Here is a 14,338-nt window from a genome sequence, read left to right as displayed (position 1 = left end):
ATATGCCTTCTCCAGATCCATAAATGTCACTTACAAATCCATTTGTTTTTGTAAGTATTTTTCATGTACATTCTTCATAGCAAACACCTGATCCACACATCCTCTGCTACTGAAACCATACTGCTCTTCCCCAATCTGATGCTCTGTAGATGCCTTCACCTTCTCAATCAATACCTTCCCATATAATTTCCCAGGAATACTCAACAAACTTATACCTCTTTAGTTTGAGCACTCACCTTTATCCCCTTTGCCTTTGTACAATGGCACTATGCAAGCATTCCGCCAATCCTCAGGCACTTCACCATGAGCCATACATACATTGAGTATCCTCACCAACGAGTCAATAATACAGTCACCCCCTTTTTTTAATAAATTCCACTGCAATACCATCCAAACCCGCTGCCTTGCCACTATGTATATAAGTGAATTGGCCATTCTTTGTCTGTTTCTGATGCTACCTTGCTGATGCAGGAAACAGCGATTATGTGTGAAATAAAAAAATTATTTTATTTTATACATATTCGCCATACATATTCATATGTGTGTGTGTGAGCGGATGTCTTCTTTCTTTGTCTGATTCCTGGCACTACTTTGCTAACGTGGGAAACGGCAATTAAGTATGAAAAAATGTGTTTGTGCTGATACTATGAAGATCACACTAGTCTTTGATAATGATAAAGGGATAATGCACTTCAGAAGTTGAGATAATTTTCTTTATTGAAAGTTTACAATATATATGATTCAGAGTGGAAATGCACCTCATCAGGTGTAAACAGTTTACAAAGTTTCAGTCCCAGCACAAACATACAGGCTTTTCCACTTTGTGACCGCCATGTCACCATAGAAACTAATGGGGCATGGTGGTAGTTGGATGCATGCACAAGCCTGTGTGCTTGTATTGGGTTTTGAAACTCTGTAGATTGTTTTCACATGATGAGGTAGATTTCCCTCGTGAAACATGTTGTGTATTGTAAAGTTTTAAAAAAAGGAATTATCTGAACTACTTCTGAAGTGCAATTCCCCCCCCCTTCTTCATATACAGATTGAGCATCCCTTGCCTGAAAATCTGAAATCTGAAATGCTCCAGAATCCAAAACTTTTTTTGCAGTTAACTTGTTACTAGTGGAAAATTCCACATCTAAACACATTAGTTTTCATTGTATTAATGGTATTTCATATTTTTTTTTACTGTTTAGTGGTTATATGTGAATAAGTATAAGAAAATGATTGCTTATCAGTAGCATATTAATTCAGAGTCAGGAATGAAGGTGATGTCAAACAACCATAGATTGCCCACATGAGCAGCTGAGGTTCTGACACCTTAGATTTCTGATGGTTCTTTTTTACACAAACTTTGTTTCATGCGCAGAATTATTAGAAGTATTGTATAGTTTATCTTCAGGCTATGTATGTAAGGTGTATATGAAACATAAATGGATTTTGTTTAGATTTGGATCCCCTCCCAAAAATATCTCATTATGTATATGCAAATATTCCAAAATCCGAAAAACTTCTGGTCCCAGGCATTTCGGATAAGGGATACTCAATCTGTATATATTATATACTAGTGTATCTGTCTTTTTCCCCTCTACTTGTCTTTATGTCTTCTTGCTTACCATTATCAGTATTTAAGATGAGTTACATTTACATTAAAAGCTATGCAGAACATGCATAATCTTCCAGACATTTTAACTCTTGCATCACACATACCAGTGCCAGTCCATTCGCCATTATGTTCAGAGTACATGCTGAAAATCGCATAAGAGTTCCAATTTCTGTTTGTATGCACTGCCTAGAAGGAAGCAGTTGAAATGTGAAATTTATTAAGATAACTTAGTGAGGTAATTTCATGTAAATAAAAAAGTCGGTTAAACAGTTAAGAGAAAAAGAGAATGGTTGAAATGTAATACTTTAAGATGGTTTCGGCATGTGAAAAGAATGCAAGACTGGGAGTTTACAAGTAGAGTGTACAATAGAACAATTAAAGGGATTGGTGCCAGTGGAAGACCACTAGTGATATGGGCAAACAGGGTGGAGGAATACTGGAGGAGAGAAACAGAGGAAGAATGCATGGTGGTTTATGCAAGGAAGCCATGTAAGGACAGGGATAAGTAGAGACTGTTTTTCTGTGGCCATCCCTTGATTGGAGTTCCTGTAAGGAGCGTGCATCTGAGATATAGATAGATAGATAGATTTTGAGCGATCAGGTCCTGAACATGCAGGAGGGTGAAAGGCGTGCAAGGAATAGAGTGAATTGGAACGATGTGGTATACCGGGGTCGACATGCTGTCAATGGATTGTACCAGGGCTTGTGAAGCGTCTGAGGTAAACCATGAAAAATTTTGGGGGGCCTGGATGTGGAAAGGGAGCTGTGGTTTTAGTGCATTATACATGACAGCTAGAGACTGAGTGTGAACGAATGTGACCTTTGTTGTCTTTTCCTAGCGCTACCTCGCATGCGTGCGGGGGAGGGGGTTGTCATTTTATGTGTGGTGAGGTGGCGATGGGAATGAATAAAGGCAGCAAGTATGAATTATGTACACATGTGTATATGTCTGTGTATGTATATGTATGTATATGTTCTAATGTATAGGTATATGTATGTGTGTGTGTGGATGTGTATGTATGTACATGTGTATGTGGGTGGGTTGGGCCATTCTTTCGTCTGTTTCCTTGCACTACCTCACTAACGCGGGAGACAGCAACAAAGTATGATAAAAAATATAATGAATAAGATAGAATGATAGAAGGGGAAACAGGAAAATGGCAGTGATTTTGAGAATTTCTTTGGTATGAGACTCTGAGGTGAATCACAAAATCTCAGTGCAGTGCTGATCTTGTCAAAGAAATCAAACTCTCTTAGGGAAAAGAATATCAGCAAGTGGTTCCCCTTTAGCAACCTCAGGTTCTCACGCAGTTGCCAATGAAGAAATGATTGACCTGTGAATTTATAAACAGGTTGGATATTACATCATGATGAATATTGACAACCTTTGTTTTAGGTTTCATGTGTCATTTGATTTACTTTGCATTTTGTGTAGAAGGAATGTGAATGAGGTGTTTTTGGATAAGTGCACATCACTGACTTTAATTTGTACATTCTTTAGTTTATAAGGACCCAATTGGACTATGTAATTATGGACAATATGAGGAACTATGAAAGTCAAGTTAAGAAGGTTCTCAATGGGCATTTGTCAAACCATGTTACTTAGCATATCGAGATTGACAAGGATCTTAGAATTCAGGAATAATGAAGGCAAATGCTGTATTGAACGTATGATTAGAAGTAAGGTTTAAAAGAGTTGGATAGAAGTAGGGTATATCAAGAGGTGTTTTTGGGCTATATAAATGAAATTTAGAAAATTCATGAACCCTGGGACCAAGCCATGTTTGGATTTTGGTATTTTATAGATTTTAGAAGCATCTCCTTTGCAGAGAAGCAGCTCGAGTTCTTTAATTACAGAGAGACTGTTCCCATAGCCACCCCTTTGAGGGAGTTCCATTTGGAATGAGCATCAGAGATATAGATAGATTTGGAAGCACGGGCCCTCAGATTGTGGTCTGAATGTATCATAACCTGAACAGAGTGCTTTTATACCCAATGCAGCCTTGATATGTTGTTTGTTTATGATTAGATAGATATATAGTACATATAACAACCATTAAATAACATTCTTGTGTAGTACTTACCTCAGAGTCCAGTGGGTGTGCCAGATCAGTAGCACACACAATTCATCTTCAACAACTCACCAAACTACCAGATTAGTCATAACAGTATGTACATTCCTACATTCCTGCTGTGGGAGTTCCTTCCTTCTATAGACCCCCCCACAGCACACAGGAAGCCAGCTTCATGCACTAGGCAGGACCACAGGTTATAATATGTAGTTGTGCTGTGTGTATGTCTGTGCTGGGTGAATGAATAGCAGGTACTTGGTGTCACCTTTGTGGTAGTTGTTTCATAAGCATGAGGTGATTTGAGATGTGTTGAATTGATGTTTGTAGTGTTTTAGCGATGGATGATGCCCAGAGCATAAATGAGAAAGTTTAACTTGTGCATATCTGGGGAGTGTGGTTTCAGATAGATGGGGTGTTATTCAAGACTGAGTCATGAGGAGAGTTGTTTATTACTTGTTGCATTATTTCACTGTGCATATAGTTTTTCAGTGTTATGTTTGTTGAGGAGGGAGGAGTCTATGAGTGTAGGTTGCTGAAGTGTGAGGCAGGGCTTTTTATTTCTTCTTTAGATTGGTGATTAGCTATGAAGTTGTTTGGATGGGAATGGTCTAGTTCTGTTGCATGTATTTTAGGGTTTATAAATTTTCAACAGATTATTTCATTTCAGATGATTTATGTCTAGGACTGACAGATAACTTTTTTCTTTTGAAGTATCATGATCAAACAAAATTAAAGAATTTCTGGTGAATTTTACTAAACTAAATATTCTTTTTCATACACTGACAGATAGATAATTATCAGCCAGGAAACTGAGCGCTACAGGCCTTATAGCCCCCTACCACAGCCTAGTCGTACTTGACAAACACACACACACACAGACACACACTCTGTGCATGTGTAATTACTTGTTTGCAATATTCAGGGAGGGAGTTTTACACTCCTGTGGCTCCAACTCTTGAACCATCTGTACTGTTATACAACTTGTGAAAATTTTGTATGCTGTCTGCAATAATTACATTTTCATTCACTTTATTCCATTCCTCCTGTACTCTTATACTATAGAAGTTCTTTCAGTCCTTTCCAAGAAGCATCTCCATAATTTCATTTAATGGCCTGTACTTGTTCTCACCTTACATCTCTCAAAAGATCTTACTGTCTTTATTATTGTCAGTCTGATTTAAAACTTAAAGGTTGCACTGAACTCACCCCTCACTCGTTTGTCTCACTGTTTGCATAGTTTCTTTGTTCCTCCTTTCTAATCCTGCCATATGTGTTTCTCTCTTCTACCTTACAAATGCTTCCTGGCTGGAGTAATACCTGTGTCTTCACCACAACACATCTCAAAGCTCCTTTGCATTTTGACATCTTTGGTTGAGTCATTGCTCTCTTGCTTAACCTTCCATCTATATTTGAGGCTAGAGGTGGCCATGTTTCAATAACTTCACTGTAAATTTCACTGAACCTTTCACCACAAAACCTAGCTATCTGGCTGCTGAACTCCATATTCTCATTTGTTACCATAGAAATTTTTGAGTGTTGTGTAGCTTCCATGATTATACCCCCTTTTTATGTTTTCTCTCATCCCTGTCTTTTAAACCCTTAACTACTCCAAATGAATATTTTTGCAAGCTGGAGAACTCCACAAGGCTGATATACATGGATTTAAGTGCTTCTGTTTCAAGGTTGTGTACCTGACCTAGGTGGTGGCGTGGCAGTATATGATAATTTCTCTGTGTAGTCAGTTGTTTTTCAGCCATACCTTTGACAACATATTATTCTTCAGTTTTCGTAGAAAGAAATTGAATGGCTTTTAGCAAGATTAAGAGGATCAGGCAAATGATAATCCTGATTTGTTTGATGACCTGCCTCCAGATTGTGTGAAGAGTGATTTTATAGACATTGGCTCTTTTGTCATTAAGAACTGACCAAATTGAGCTAGAAAATTTTAGAATAAGTGGAGGCAGTATTCCCAGTACCTGCATGAACCTGACAGCTTTGTACATTGCATCTGACTGATAACATGATTTTACAAGCTGTAATGATTTTGCAGTTATGAAAAAATTGTCAGTGGATAAATTGTACTTCTGATGTGATTTTTTCCCCAAGTTTATGAATAACTTTGAAATCATGAGGTTAAATAAATGTATTAAACAACTTGAAAAATGTGAATTTTGAGGGTTGGAAAGGAAACTTCATTTGATAGTTAAAGAGTTAACTTCCTCGTGTACCATCTTATTGAACTTAAGTATTCACGATCACTTTTTCCACTTGGTATAACATATATGATTTTCTTAATGTCTATGCTGACTCTGAAACTCCTGGGGTTGGTTTCCTTTCTCAACTCAGAAATTCAGAGATTTTAAGGTTAGACCAAATTTTTCTTTCTCATTTGAAAGATATTCATATTGTAATAAAGAAAATCATGTAAAGTATGTTTAGGCCACTAACATCCTTCTGAGAGTTTTTTAATGTTTGAAGTGTTTCCAAAGTGGGGAGCAGAAAGACATGATGTTGACAGCTATTTGATATGTGTGACATGAGCTGTAATCCCATTAATTTTGTTTTTCTGTGCTTCTCCCTTGATTTATTAACTATCTTTTTATAACAGAATGAGTCATTCAGTTATATAAACCGTATGATACACACAATTATTTCATTCATAATGGCAAATAGAAATTTGTGTTGAACCCAAAGATATTTGGATGCCATTTACACTAAACTGCCACTTGGGTTTACCAGCCACCAAGATAAATCTCCACACTATGCTTGTTAGATAGCACTTGCATTTATTCCTCTCTGTTTTCCTTCAAAGTCTAATACATGCACTCACTATTTCCTTCTCTTTACTGATACCATCTATGATACATCTATGACCAAATTTATCCCTTTGGTAATGCTTTGAGGCACTTGATAATTGATTGCATAATAATGAGATAGAATAAAGGAACAAGGATAAGAATAAAGGAACAAGGATAATACTCTGAGAGGTAAATGATGAAATGATATCAGAACAATGAAAGAATGAACAAGCTTCAGTCGTAGATTACTTAGAGGTAAATATTGTTTGCAAAATTGTCTCCTCTTTCAGTCAGTCCCATTTTACTGCTCAAATATTCATTTTTTGGAGGATGATAGGTAAACGAGAATATAAAACAAGAACAATATGTACTCTTCAAGTAATACTGCTGGGTAAATATTACCTAACTGATTACATGATGATGAGACAATAAGAAAAAGGAGTGAGAGTCAATTTTGCTCTAATATTAAGAGGTAAATAATGAAGCAGATAATATCCTAACTGACAAAAATGAATAAGATTTAGTTCTAGATTACTGTGAGCTAGACAGTGATGAGTATTTAGTCACATAATGATAATACTGCTCTTTCTCTCCTTTATGATGAAGGCTGTTGAGTACAAGTATAATCTGTAAATATAGATAGAATTTGTTCCAGCAAGTTGAATAATGATACCTATTTGATGCTCCACTAAACAGGGAATTGAGCACTAAGGAATGTCATACATATCAATGATGTGTTTACTTGTGCCAAAAAGCTGTGTGGGTCCTTGTAGAAGAAAAAGAAAGATTTCTGTTTTGATACATAGAAAGGTAGAGAATGCAAATATCAGAACATTATAAGAATGAACAAATTTTACTTCTAGGGTAACCATTCACAACAAAAGCTTTACTGATGGTAAGAGCACTTTTTATGTCTCGTCTCATTCACCTTCAGTACATGCAGAGAATAAAAGTATTATACAGATATTTTCAGGACATTTTTATAAAGGTAAAGGGGACAGAGGTAAGTGTTCAGGTACATAGCTATCAGTTTGTTGAGTGTACATGGTAAGTTGTTTAGGAGAGTAGTGACTGAGAGGATAAAGGCATGAACAGAATTTGGTAGAGTAGTGACTGAGAGGATAAAGGCATGAACAAAGCATCAGATTGGGAGGAACAATGTGGTTTCAGGAGTAATAGAGGATATGTGGATCTTGGGTTTGCTTTAAAGAATGTATGTGAGAAATATTAAGGAAACAGAGGGATGTGTATGGCATTTATGTATCTGGAGAAAGCATATGGTAGGTTTGAGAGAGAAGCTTTGTAGGACGTCTTACTGATATATGGTGTGAGAGGAAAGCTACTAGAAGCAGTGAAAACTTTTTATCAAGAAAGGAAGGCATGTGTGCAAGTAGATAAAGAGGAGGGTGATTGGTTCCAGGTAAAAAAGTTGGTAGGGATGTGTGATGCTACCATGGTTGTTTGACTTGTTTATGTAAGGAATGTTGAAGGAAGAAAATGCAAGGATATTGGAGATAGGGGTTGGTATGTAATCTGTTCAAGGGTAAGTGGGCATTGAAGGTAAGTCACTTGTTTGCTGTTGACACTGCATTGGTGGCAGATTTGAGTGAAAAATTGCAAAATTTGTAGTCAGTTTAGGAGAGTGTGTGAGAGGAGGAAGTTGAGAGTAGATGTGAATAAAAGCAAAGTTATTAGGTTTAGCAGTGCATAGAGGCAATTTAGCAGCAGTGTGACTTTGAATGGAGAAAATCTGGAGGAAATGAAATGTGTTAGATGCCTTGGAGTGGACATGGCAGTGAATGGAACCATGAAAGATGAAGTGAGTCATAAGGTGGGCAAAAGTTCTGGGAGCATTAAGGAATATGTGGAAAGAGAGGTCATTATCTGGGAGGACGAAAATAGGTATGCTTGAAGATATTGTAGTCCCAGTGATGGTGTAGGAGTGCAAGGCATGGTCTTTAGATAAGACTGTGCAGAGGAGGGTGGACTTGTTGAGAATTGCATGTTTGAGGATGGTATGCAGCTGGAGGTGGGTTGATCGAGTAAGTAAGAGAGAGGTGTAGTAATAAGAAGAGTATAGTTGAGAGAGCTGAAGAGGGTGTGCTGAAATGGTTTGGACATTTGGAGAGAATGAATGAGAAGTTGACACAGAGGATATGTGTCTAAAGTGGAGGGTATAAGAAGAGGGAGACCATAGTGAGGATGGAAGGATGGAGTATAAAAGATTTTGAGTGATTGGGGCCTAAACTTGCAAGAAGGTGAAAGTTGTGTACAAGATTGATTGAATTAGGGCAGTATGGGGTACAGGAATGATGTGCTGTTAATGAATGAACTAGGGCTTATGAAGTAGCAGGAGAAAGCCACAGAAAGGTCTGTGAGGCCTGGTAGTGGATAGGGAGCTGTGGTTTTGGGGCATTACACATGACAGCTAGTGAATGGATGTGAGATAAGGAAGCCTTTTCTTCATCATTTCCTAGCAGCTGGAGAGTTGATGCGAGAGAATGAAGCCTTTTCTTCATCAGTTCTTAGCACTACCTTGTTAACACTGAAAATGGCAAGCTGGTATGAAAAAGACATCAGAATGAAAAAATGAGCAAGCTTTAGTTTCAGAGCAGCTTTTGGCAACATTGGCTCCACTTATTCAAGGAGTGCCTTATAATGCCTATTCTTGGTCACTTTCAGTGATGGAAAGTTATTGTCCATATAATCACTCATGTGATCTGAAGGTAGATCTTTATTGTCAAATAATTCAGGATCAGTATGTGCATATTCCTCTAAATCTAGCTGAAGCTGCTCAGTATCCTCCATAGAAAGTTCCAAAGAATATGTTCTGTGTTACTTGGCTGGAGGATGACTTACTCAACAGGCACCCAGGTCATGCACGCAGCCTTCAAATAGAGGCTCAAAATTTGAGTCACGTGTACCTCATGTAAATATACATCTGCAGGAGATAAAGGGATAGTATGTGTGAAGTTAAGGTCTAGTGCTGATGGTGTATCAATCCCTCTCATCCTAATGAGTTTACTTCCATGCTGGTATGGGAAATTTTCTTAATATGCACTGAAAATTTGCCCCTACAATTGGAGACTCCTTGTTATCATGAGATTTCAAAGTCCCTCTGTCTGTCTTTTTATAACGAAATCCCTCATTATCAGGACTTTTCCATGTATGAGAAGTGAATATTCTTCTTTTACCTTCCTGATTGTACCTTTGTTATCTTATATTTGTCTTCTTTTACCTTCCTGGTTGTACCTTTATATCTTATATTTGTTCTGGATTATTAGAATTATTCCTCTTTGATACTTGTTCACTATTTCCCATGTGCATGAGACAGCATGAATGACAGATGACTGATCTATAGAGGAAAAGAAATTCTTGCTGTGCTCATTTTTCAGCTCCTCCTTTTGGAAAGTAATATACTTCTTACGTACAGTTACTATACCCATTATTTTCTGTGTGAATGTACCATCTTCCACCTAAGGCTGTCTCATATTAAGAGGGCCATTCCACCTCCTCCTTTGTATTCTCTTAATTTCCTGCTGTTATGTGCCTCTCTCAACATAACAGATGAGATCTTATCTTTAGAGTAAGCTTTGTTTTCAGCACAACATAGTGTGTATTTTTCCTAATGCAATCCCTAAATTCCAGCTCTTTGCCATAATATGACTATCTGTCAGCATTTATATATATTGCTTAGCCTAACATTACACTACCTAACATTCCTAACCTCTCTGCAGTGCTAGAATGGTTGCTTTGTCCTCTTGCCTAATTTGGCATTTCCCTTTTTATGCAGTCTGATTGTATACTCTGCTTTTATCCCTCCCTTTCCTTGATCTGTCTCATTTGATGAATATCCACTGAATTCTACTGTGCTATGAAATTTCTTAGTGGACCTTGATATGATAATTCCTTAATGCTTGGAATCACAAAGACCACAGCAGTCAACTTTGATAGACATTAAAGAAAATCCTCATCTCTTACACTAACCCAGCCCCTACCCATGAAGTACTTCTAACCCAATCTAACAATATTCATTCTCCCAAAAACACACAGATATACTCGTGAAACTTTATGAATAAGAAATAAGCCACGAACCACTGCACCTTAAACATGAAAGTAATGAATGACACACACAAATTCATCCTGAACCAGTTGCACTTCCCTCATCCTTTTCTATCCCACTGACACAAGCATCGCAATCAAACCTTAAAGAATACTGTTGCAATAGGTGCTAAAAACATCTTAAAGTTCCACATAAAACGATAGCCCAAATGTAGTTCAAGCACTTTCAGATACCTTCAGCCAGTCCTGGCTACACAACAAAATCCAAAACATGTAGAAACCTGCCTAAATAGTATCAAACTTAAACCTTCCTGACCACCCAAGTCTCCATTCTCTTGCTACCCTGTATCACTTCTGCAATAAGTATCCAAACTTCTGGAAAAACTGACCCCCAACAAAATCAAGCAGAGTATCTTGTTCTTGCTTGTATATTATGGCATTAAACTCAATCACTCCATTACCACACCTCATACTACCTCACCTATATGACATGCAGTGTTTGCAAAAAAAAAAAGAAAGTGTGTTGCCCATGTATTTTCAAAGGTGGTCGCACTAACGTTTTAGTACTCTGTCATCTCTCCTTTGGTTTCTCTTACAATCTGCAGATGTCTGGGTAAGGAATTGGCAAGGTTATTGAAGTATTCTAGGCTCGTGTTTTGTGTCTATAGGGTCTTGATCTCCTGAGTGAGGTGAGGTGAGATGAGGTTTTGCAGGAAGCAAGCTTGACTTTCATATGGTTCCAGCAGTGATTGATTGCGTTGAGGTCTGGAGAGTGCCCAGGCCACTCCAGCAGCTGAATATTTATCTCTGATAACCAGTTCATCACTTATCTAGTCTTATGGCAGGGGGCATTATTGTGCATGTGATCACACCCATAAACCTCATAAAAAGAAAGCAGCTGGTCCTCTAGCACCTTAATGTACTACTATCTATTCGTTGTAGTATTTCTGTGAAAAAAGTACAACCCTCACCCACCCATTGCATTACTAAAACATCCGAGATCATTATACTATCTGGATGTTTTGCAATCGTCATTGTGAAACGAGTCTTAACGACAGGACAGGCATCCTCTAACCTCTTCACCTTCCCCCACCTCAACTGTACAAATTTGAAGAAACTTTCATTGGAAAACATTACCTTGATCCACTGTTGTTCACCACAATCCTTGCATTTCTTTGCAGGTGCATATCATTTGCATTTCATTTCCTTCACAAGCAAGGGTTTGGCAGCTGGCTGGAGGAAATGTGAAGTTCCTTTTGCAGATGTTTAGTGGTTCCTCAAGAGACATTTCCTAGAAGTTTTTAATAGCTTTTTGAGAATTTGGCAGCTAAAGTGCAGGGTTACTTAGATACTTCTGTATTATGAGCAGGATTTTTCTGTAGCTCTAGAAGTTTTATTTAAGTGACTAGGGATAGGTTTTGGTCTTGGTATTATGTCAGGGAGGCCACGACTACTGGCAAGCAGTTGCCAGATCATGCATTTAAAGTGCCTAGTGTGCCTAGAAATCTTGTTTGAACCCAAATTTTCTTGCTTCCAGATGAGAATTCTAGCTTTCATCTCCTTAGAAAGCTAAGAGCCAACCATTTTGATGCATTTGTGGTAAAAACATACAGTGCCCAGAAGTAAAATTCCCCAAATTAAGTGGCGCTCAGAAGTAAAGAAAGAACATTCATCTCCAAAGATAACCTGAGGCATGGGTTGCTAGTGCTTGTACCATTAGAAACACTAGTTTCAGCCACCAAGAGTACAACAATTTCAACCGGAGAGTGTCTTATGTATGTTGCCTGAGCTAACTGAGCTCTGTATTGCCTTTGAAAACATATGGGGGCCAACAAGTTTTCGTTGACACCATCTTGGATGGGTTCATCCAACCACGACCCCCCCCCCTCTCATACAGATATGGCGGCAATAGACGTCAGCAAAACATTCGGCAACATCCTTGGCACATCCTTACAAAGAAGATACTCAATACCTTCAATCACAAGAATGGCAAAAGATAGTAATAATGTACTTAGCTGGCTGCCAAGCCAGAATTACCTATAAAGGCATCAGCTTCAAAACATCAAGCTCTGCAGTGGGTGTCCCCAAGGAAAAGTTCTTTTCCAGCACTCTTTGATATCTTCCTACATGACCTTCCATCACCACCTGCAAAGCAGTGTGAAAATCTTCTCATGCAGATGACCTTACAGTAACATCACAGCACCCAGACACTGTATGAGCAGCAACAAACTTGCAGCTCTGCATCACACAGTTAGAATACTAGCCCACCCAGGACAGTGTGTCTGCATGTCTTCAGAAGTCTTTACAACTAAAATCACAGAGCACCTTTACAATAGAGATATGCAAAACAATGCCACCTCAGTATGTTCAGTACTCAGTTCTTGTGAGGAGCACTAGACCCATATCATCCAAACCTTTCCATATCTAATCACCATCACCATGAACAAATGAAAAGCTTACCCCTGCATCTCTTAAACATCCCTTATTCACAGTTCTCCCTCTTCCCTTCACCATCATCAAAATCGCTGACGGTATAAACACACCAGAATGACCCAGCGAACCCAGCCTTAAACACTACCCCTTGAGACATATATCAGTCTGAAATTATACTTCCCTGACACATTAGTTAAATTTTCACCTCTGTTCTCTGAACATTATCCATCTTTTCCTTAAAATTACTAATTCAGCATATCACACCCCTCATGCCCATGGTGCAGCTTTCATACTGAAGACAGTGAATGCTTAATTCCAGTTATCCTGCACTCATTTCAGACATACACTCGATATCACCACACTGTGACCTATGGTCTATCCCATTGGATATGGCTGGCTTCCTGAGTGCTGCAGGAGCTCCATAAAAGAAATTCTGGGGTAGCAAGTTAAGGTATATATGTGTATTATAGATATGATGTATGTATGTGTGTATTTTATGACTTTCTTGAATGTGCATACCTGTACCTGAATGATTAGGTTCTTGTTGTAAATGCACTTTGAAAAAGATCTAAAATTAATCATTTTCAACTTCCCATTCGTTTCTGATTTAATGCAGTCATTCTTATGTGTGTGAATAAAATAAAAAGATGTAGATGATTCATAGCAAGCAGGCCACAGTGCCTAATGGAAGGAGCTGAGTTAATCTATATGACCCCTTGGCAGAGAGTTCTCCAAAGAGAGAGAAAAAGCACAGGCACGAGGGGACTTCATGAAACTGCGGAAAAAACAGCAGATTGAGGAGGATTTGAGAGGTTATCTTGAATGGATAACTGCAGCAGAAGATATAGAAATGGAAGGAGATGAGAAGAAGGAATCAGATGGTAGGAAGAAAATGGTTGAACTTATGGAGTCTTGCTAACACCCGTCACTAATCCAGAAGTAGTATAGTCCACTACCATAGTACCACAGGGCCCTTTATTTGCTGGAGGAGACGTCCTGGGATAGATGGAGATTTTGGACGAGTCTGCTGACATCACCAAGCTTGGAGCCTTCTATTTCAGAGCACTAATGTCACTTTTCACCCTAGCAACTCACCTATAGCTTTTCATCCAAAATGCAAAATAACTAAGGTAACCTTGGCTGCTAAAGAAAGGAAAGATTTGAAATGTAGAATTGATATGAATTTGTAACTTATTCAAAATATTTTTACCTTTTTTAACTAGCTTGCTAAGGTTACTTAGTATTGTTTTGCAATGCTGTGCCAACACAAGTGTGGTAGCATTTAGGTAATATCTGCTGATGTTTGCCCTTGAAAGAGTGAGTGAATTTTAGATTAGCTGTAGCAAGCACTAACCCTAGCTATGTGT

At 38.2% G+C, this 14,338-nt stretch overlaps 1 protein-coding gene across 45 annotated transcripts in view; it reads left to right on the top strand.

Moving 5' to 3' along the window:
- LOC139767191 (muscle calcium channel subunit alpha-1-like) overlaps positions 1 to 14,338 on the top strand; it is a 1,449,841-nt gene that overhangs the window by 489,194 nt on the left and 946,309 nt on the right. For 6 of the 45 annotated variants that reach the window (XM_071696292.1, XM_071696285.1, XM_071696264.1 and 3 more), the window contains exon 11: positions 13,695 to 13,852. The exons of the other annotated variants lie outside the window; for them this stretch is intronic. In XM_071696292.1, the coding sequence (XP_071552393.1) occupies positions 13,695 to 13,852 (158 nt within the window). The remainder of the gene's footprint in view (positions 1 to 13,694; positions 13,853 to 14,338) is intronic. 45 annotated transcript variants of the gene reach the window in all.

Source organism: Panulirus ornatus, chromosome 59 (genome assembly GCF_036320965.1).
Source record: "Panulirus ornatus isolate Po-2019 chromosome 59, ASM3632096v1, whole genome shotgun sequence".
Lineage (NCBI taxonomy): Eukaryota > Metazoa > Arthropoda > Malacostraca > Decapoda > Palinuridae > Panulirus > Panulirus ornatus.
The sequence above is the reverse complement of the archived record's forward strand: the minus strand, read 5'-3'. Positions and strand labels throughout refer to the sequence as shown.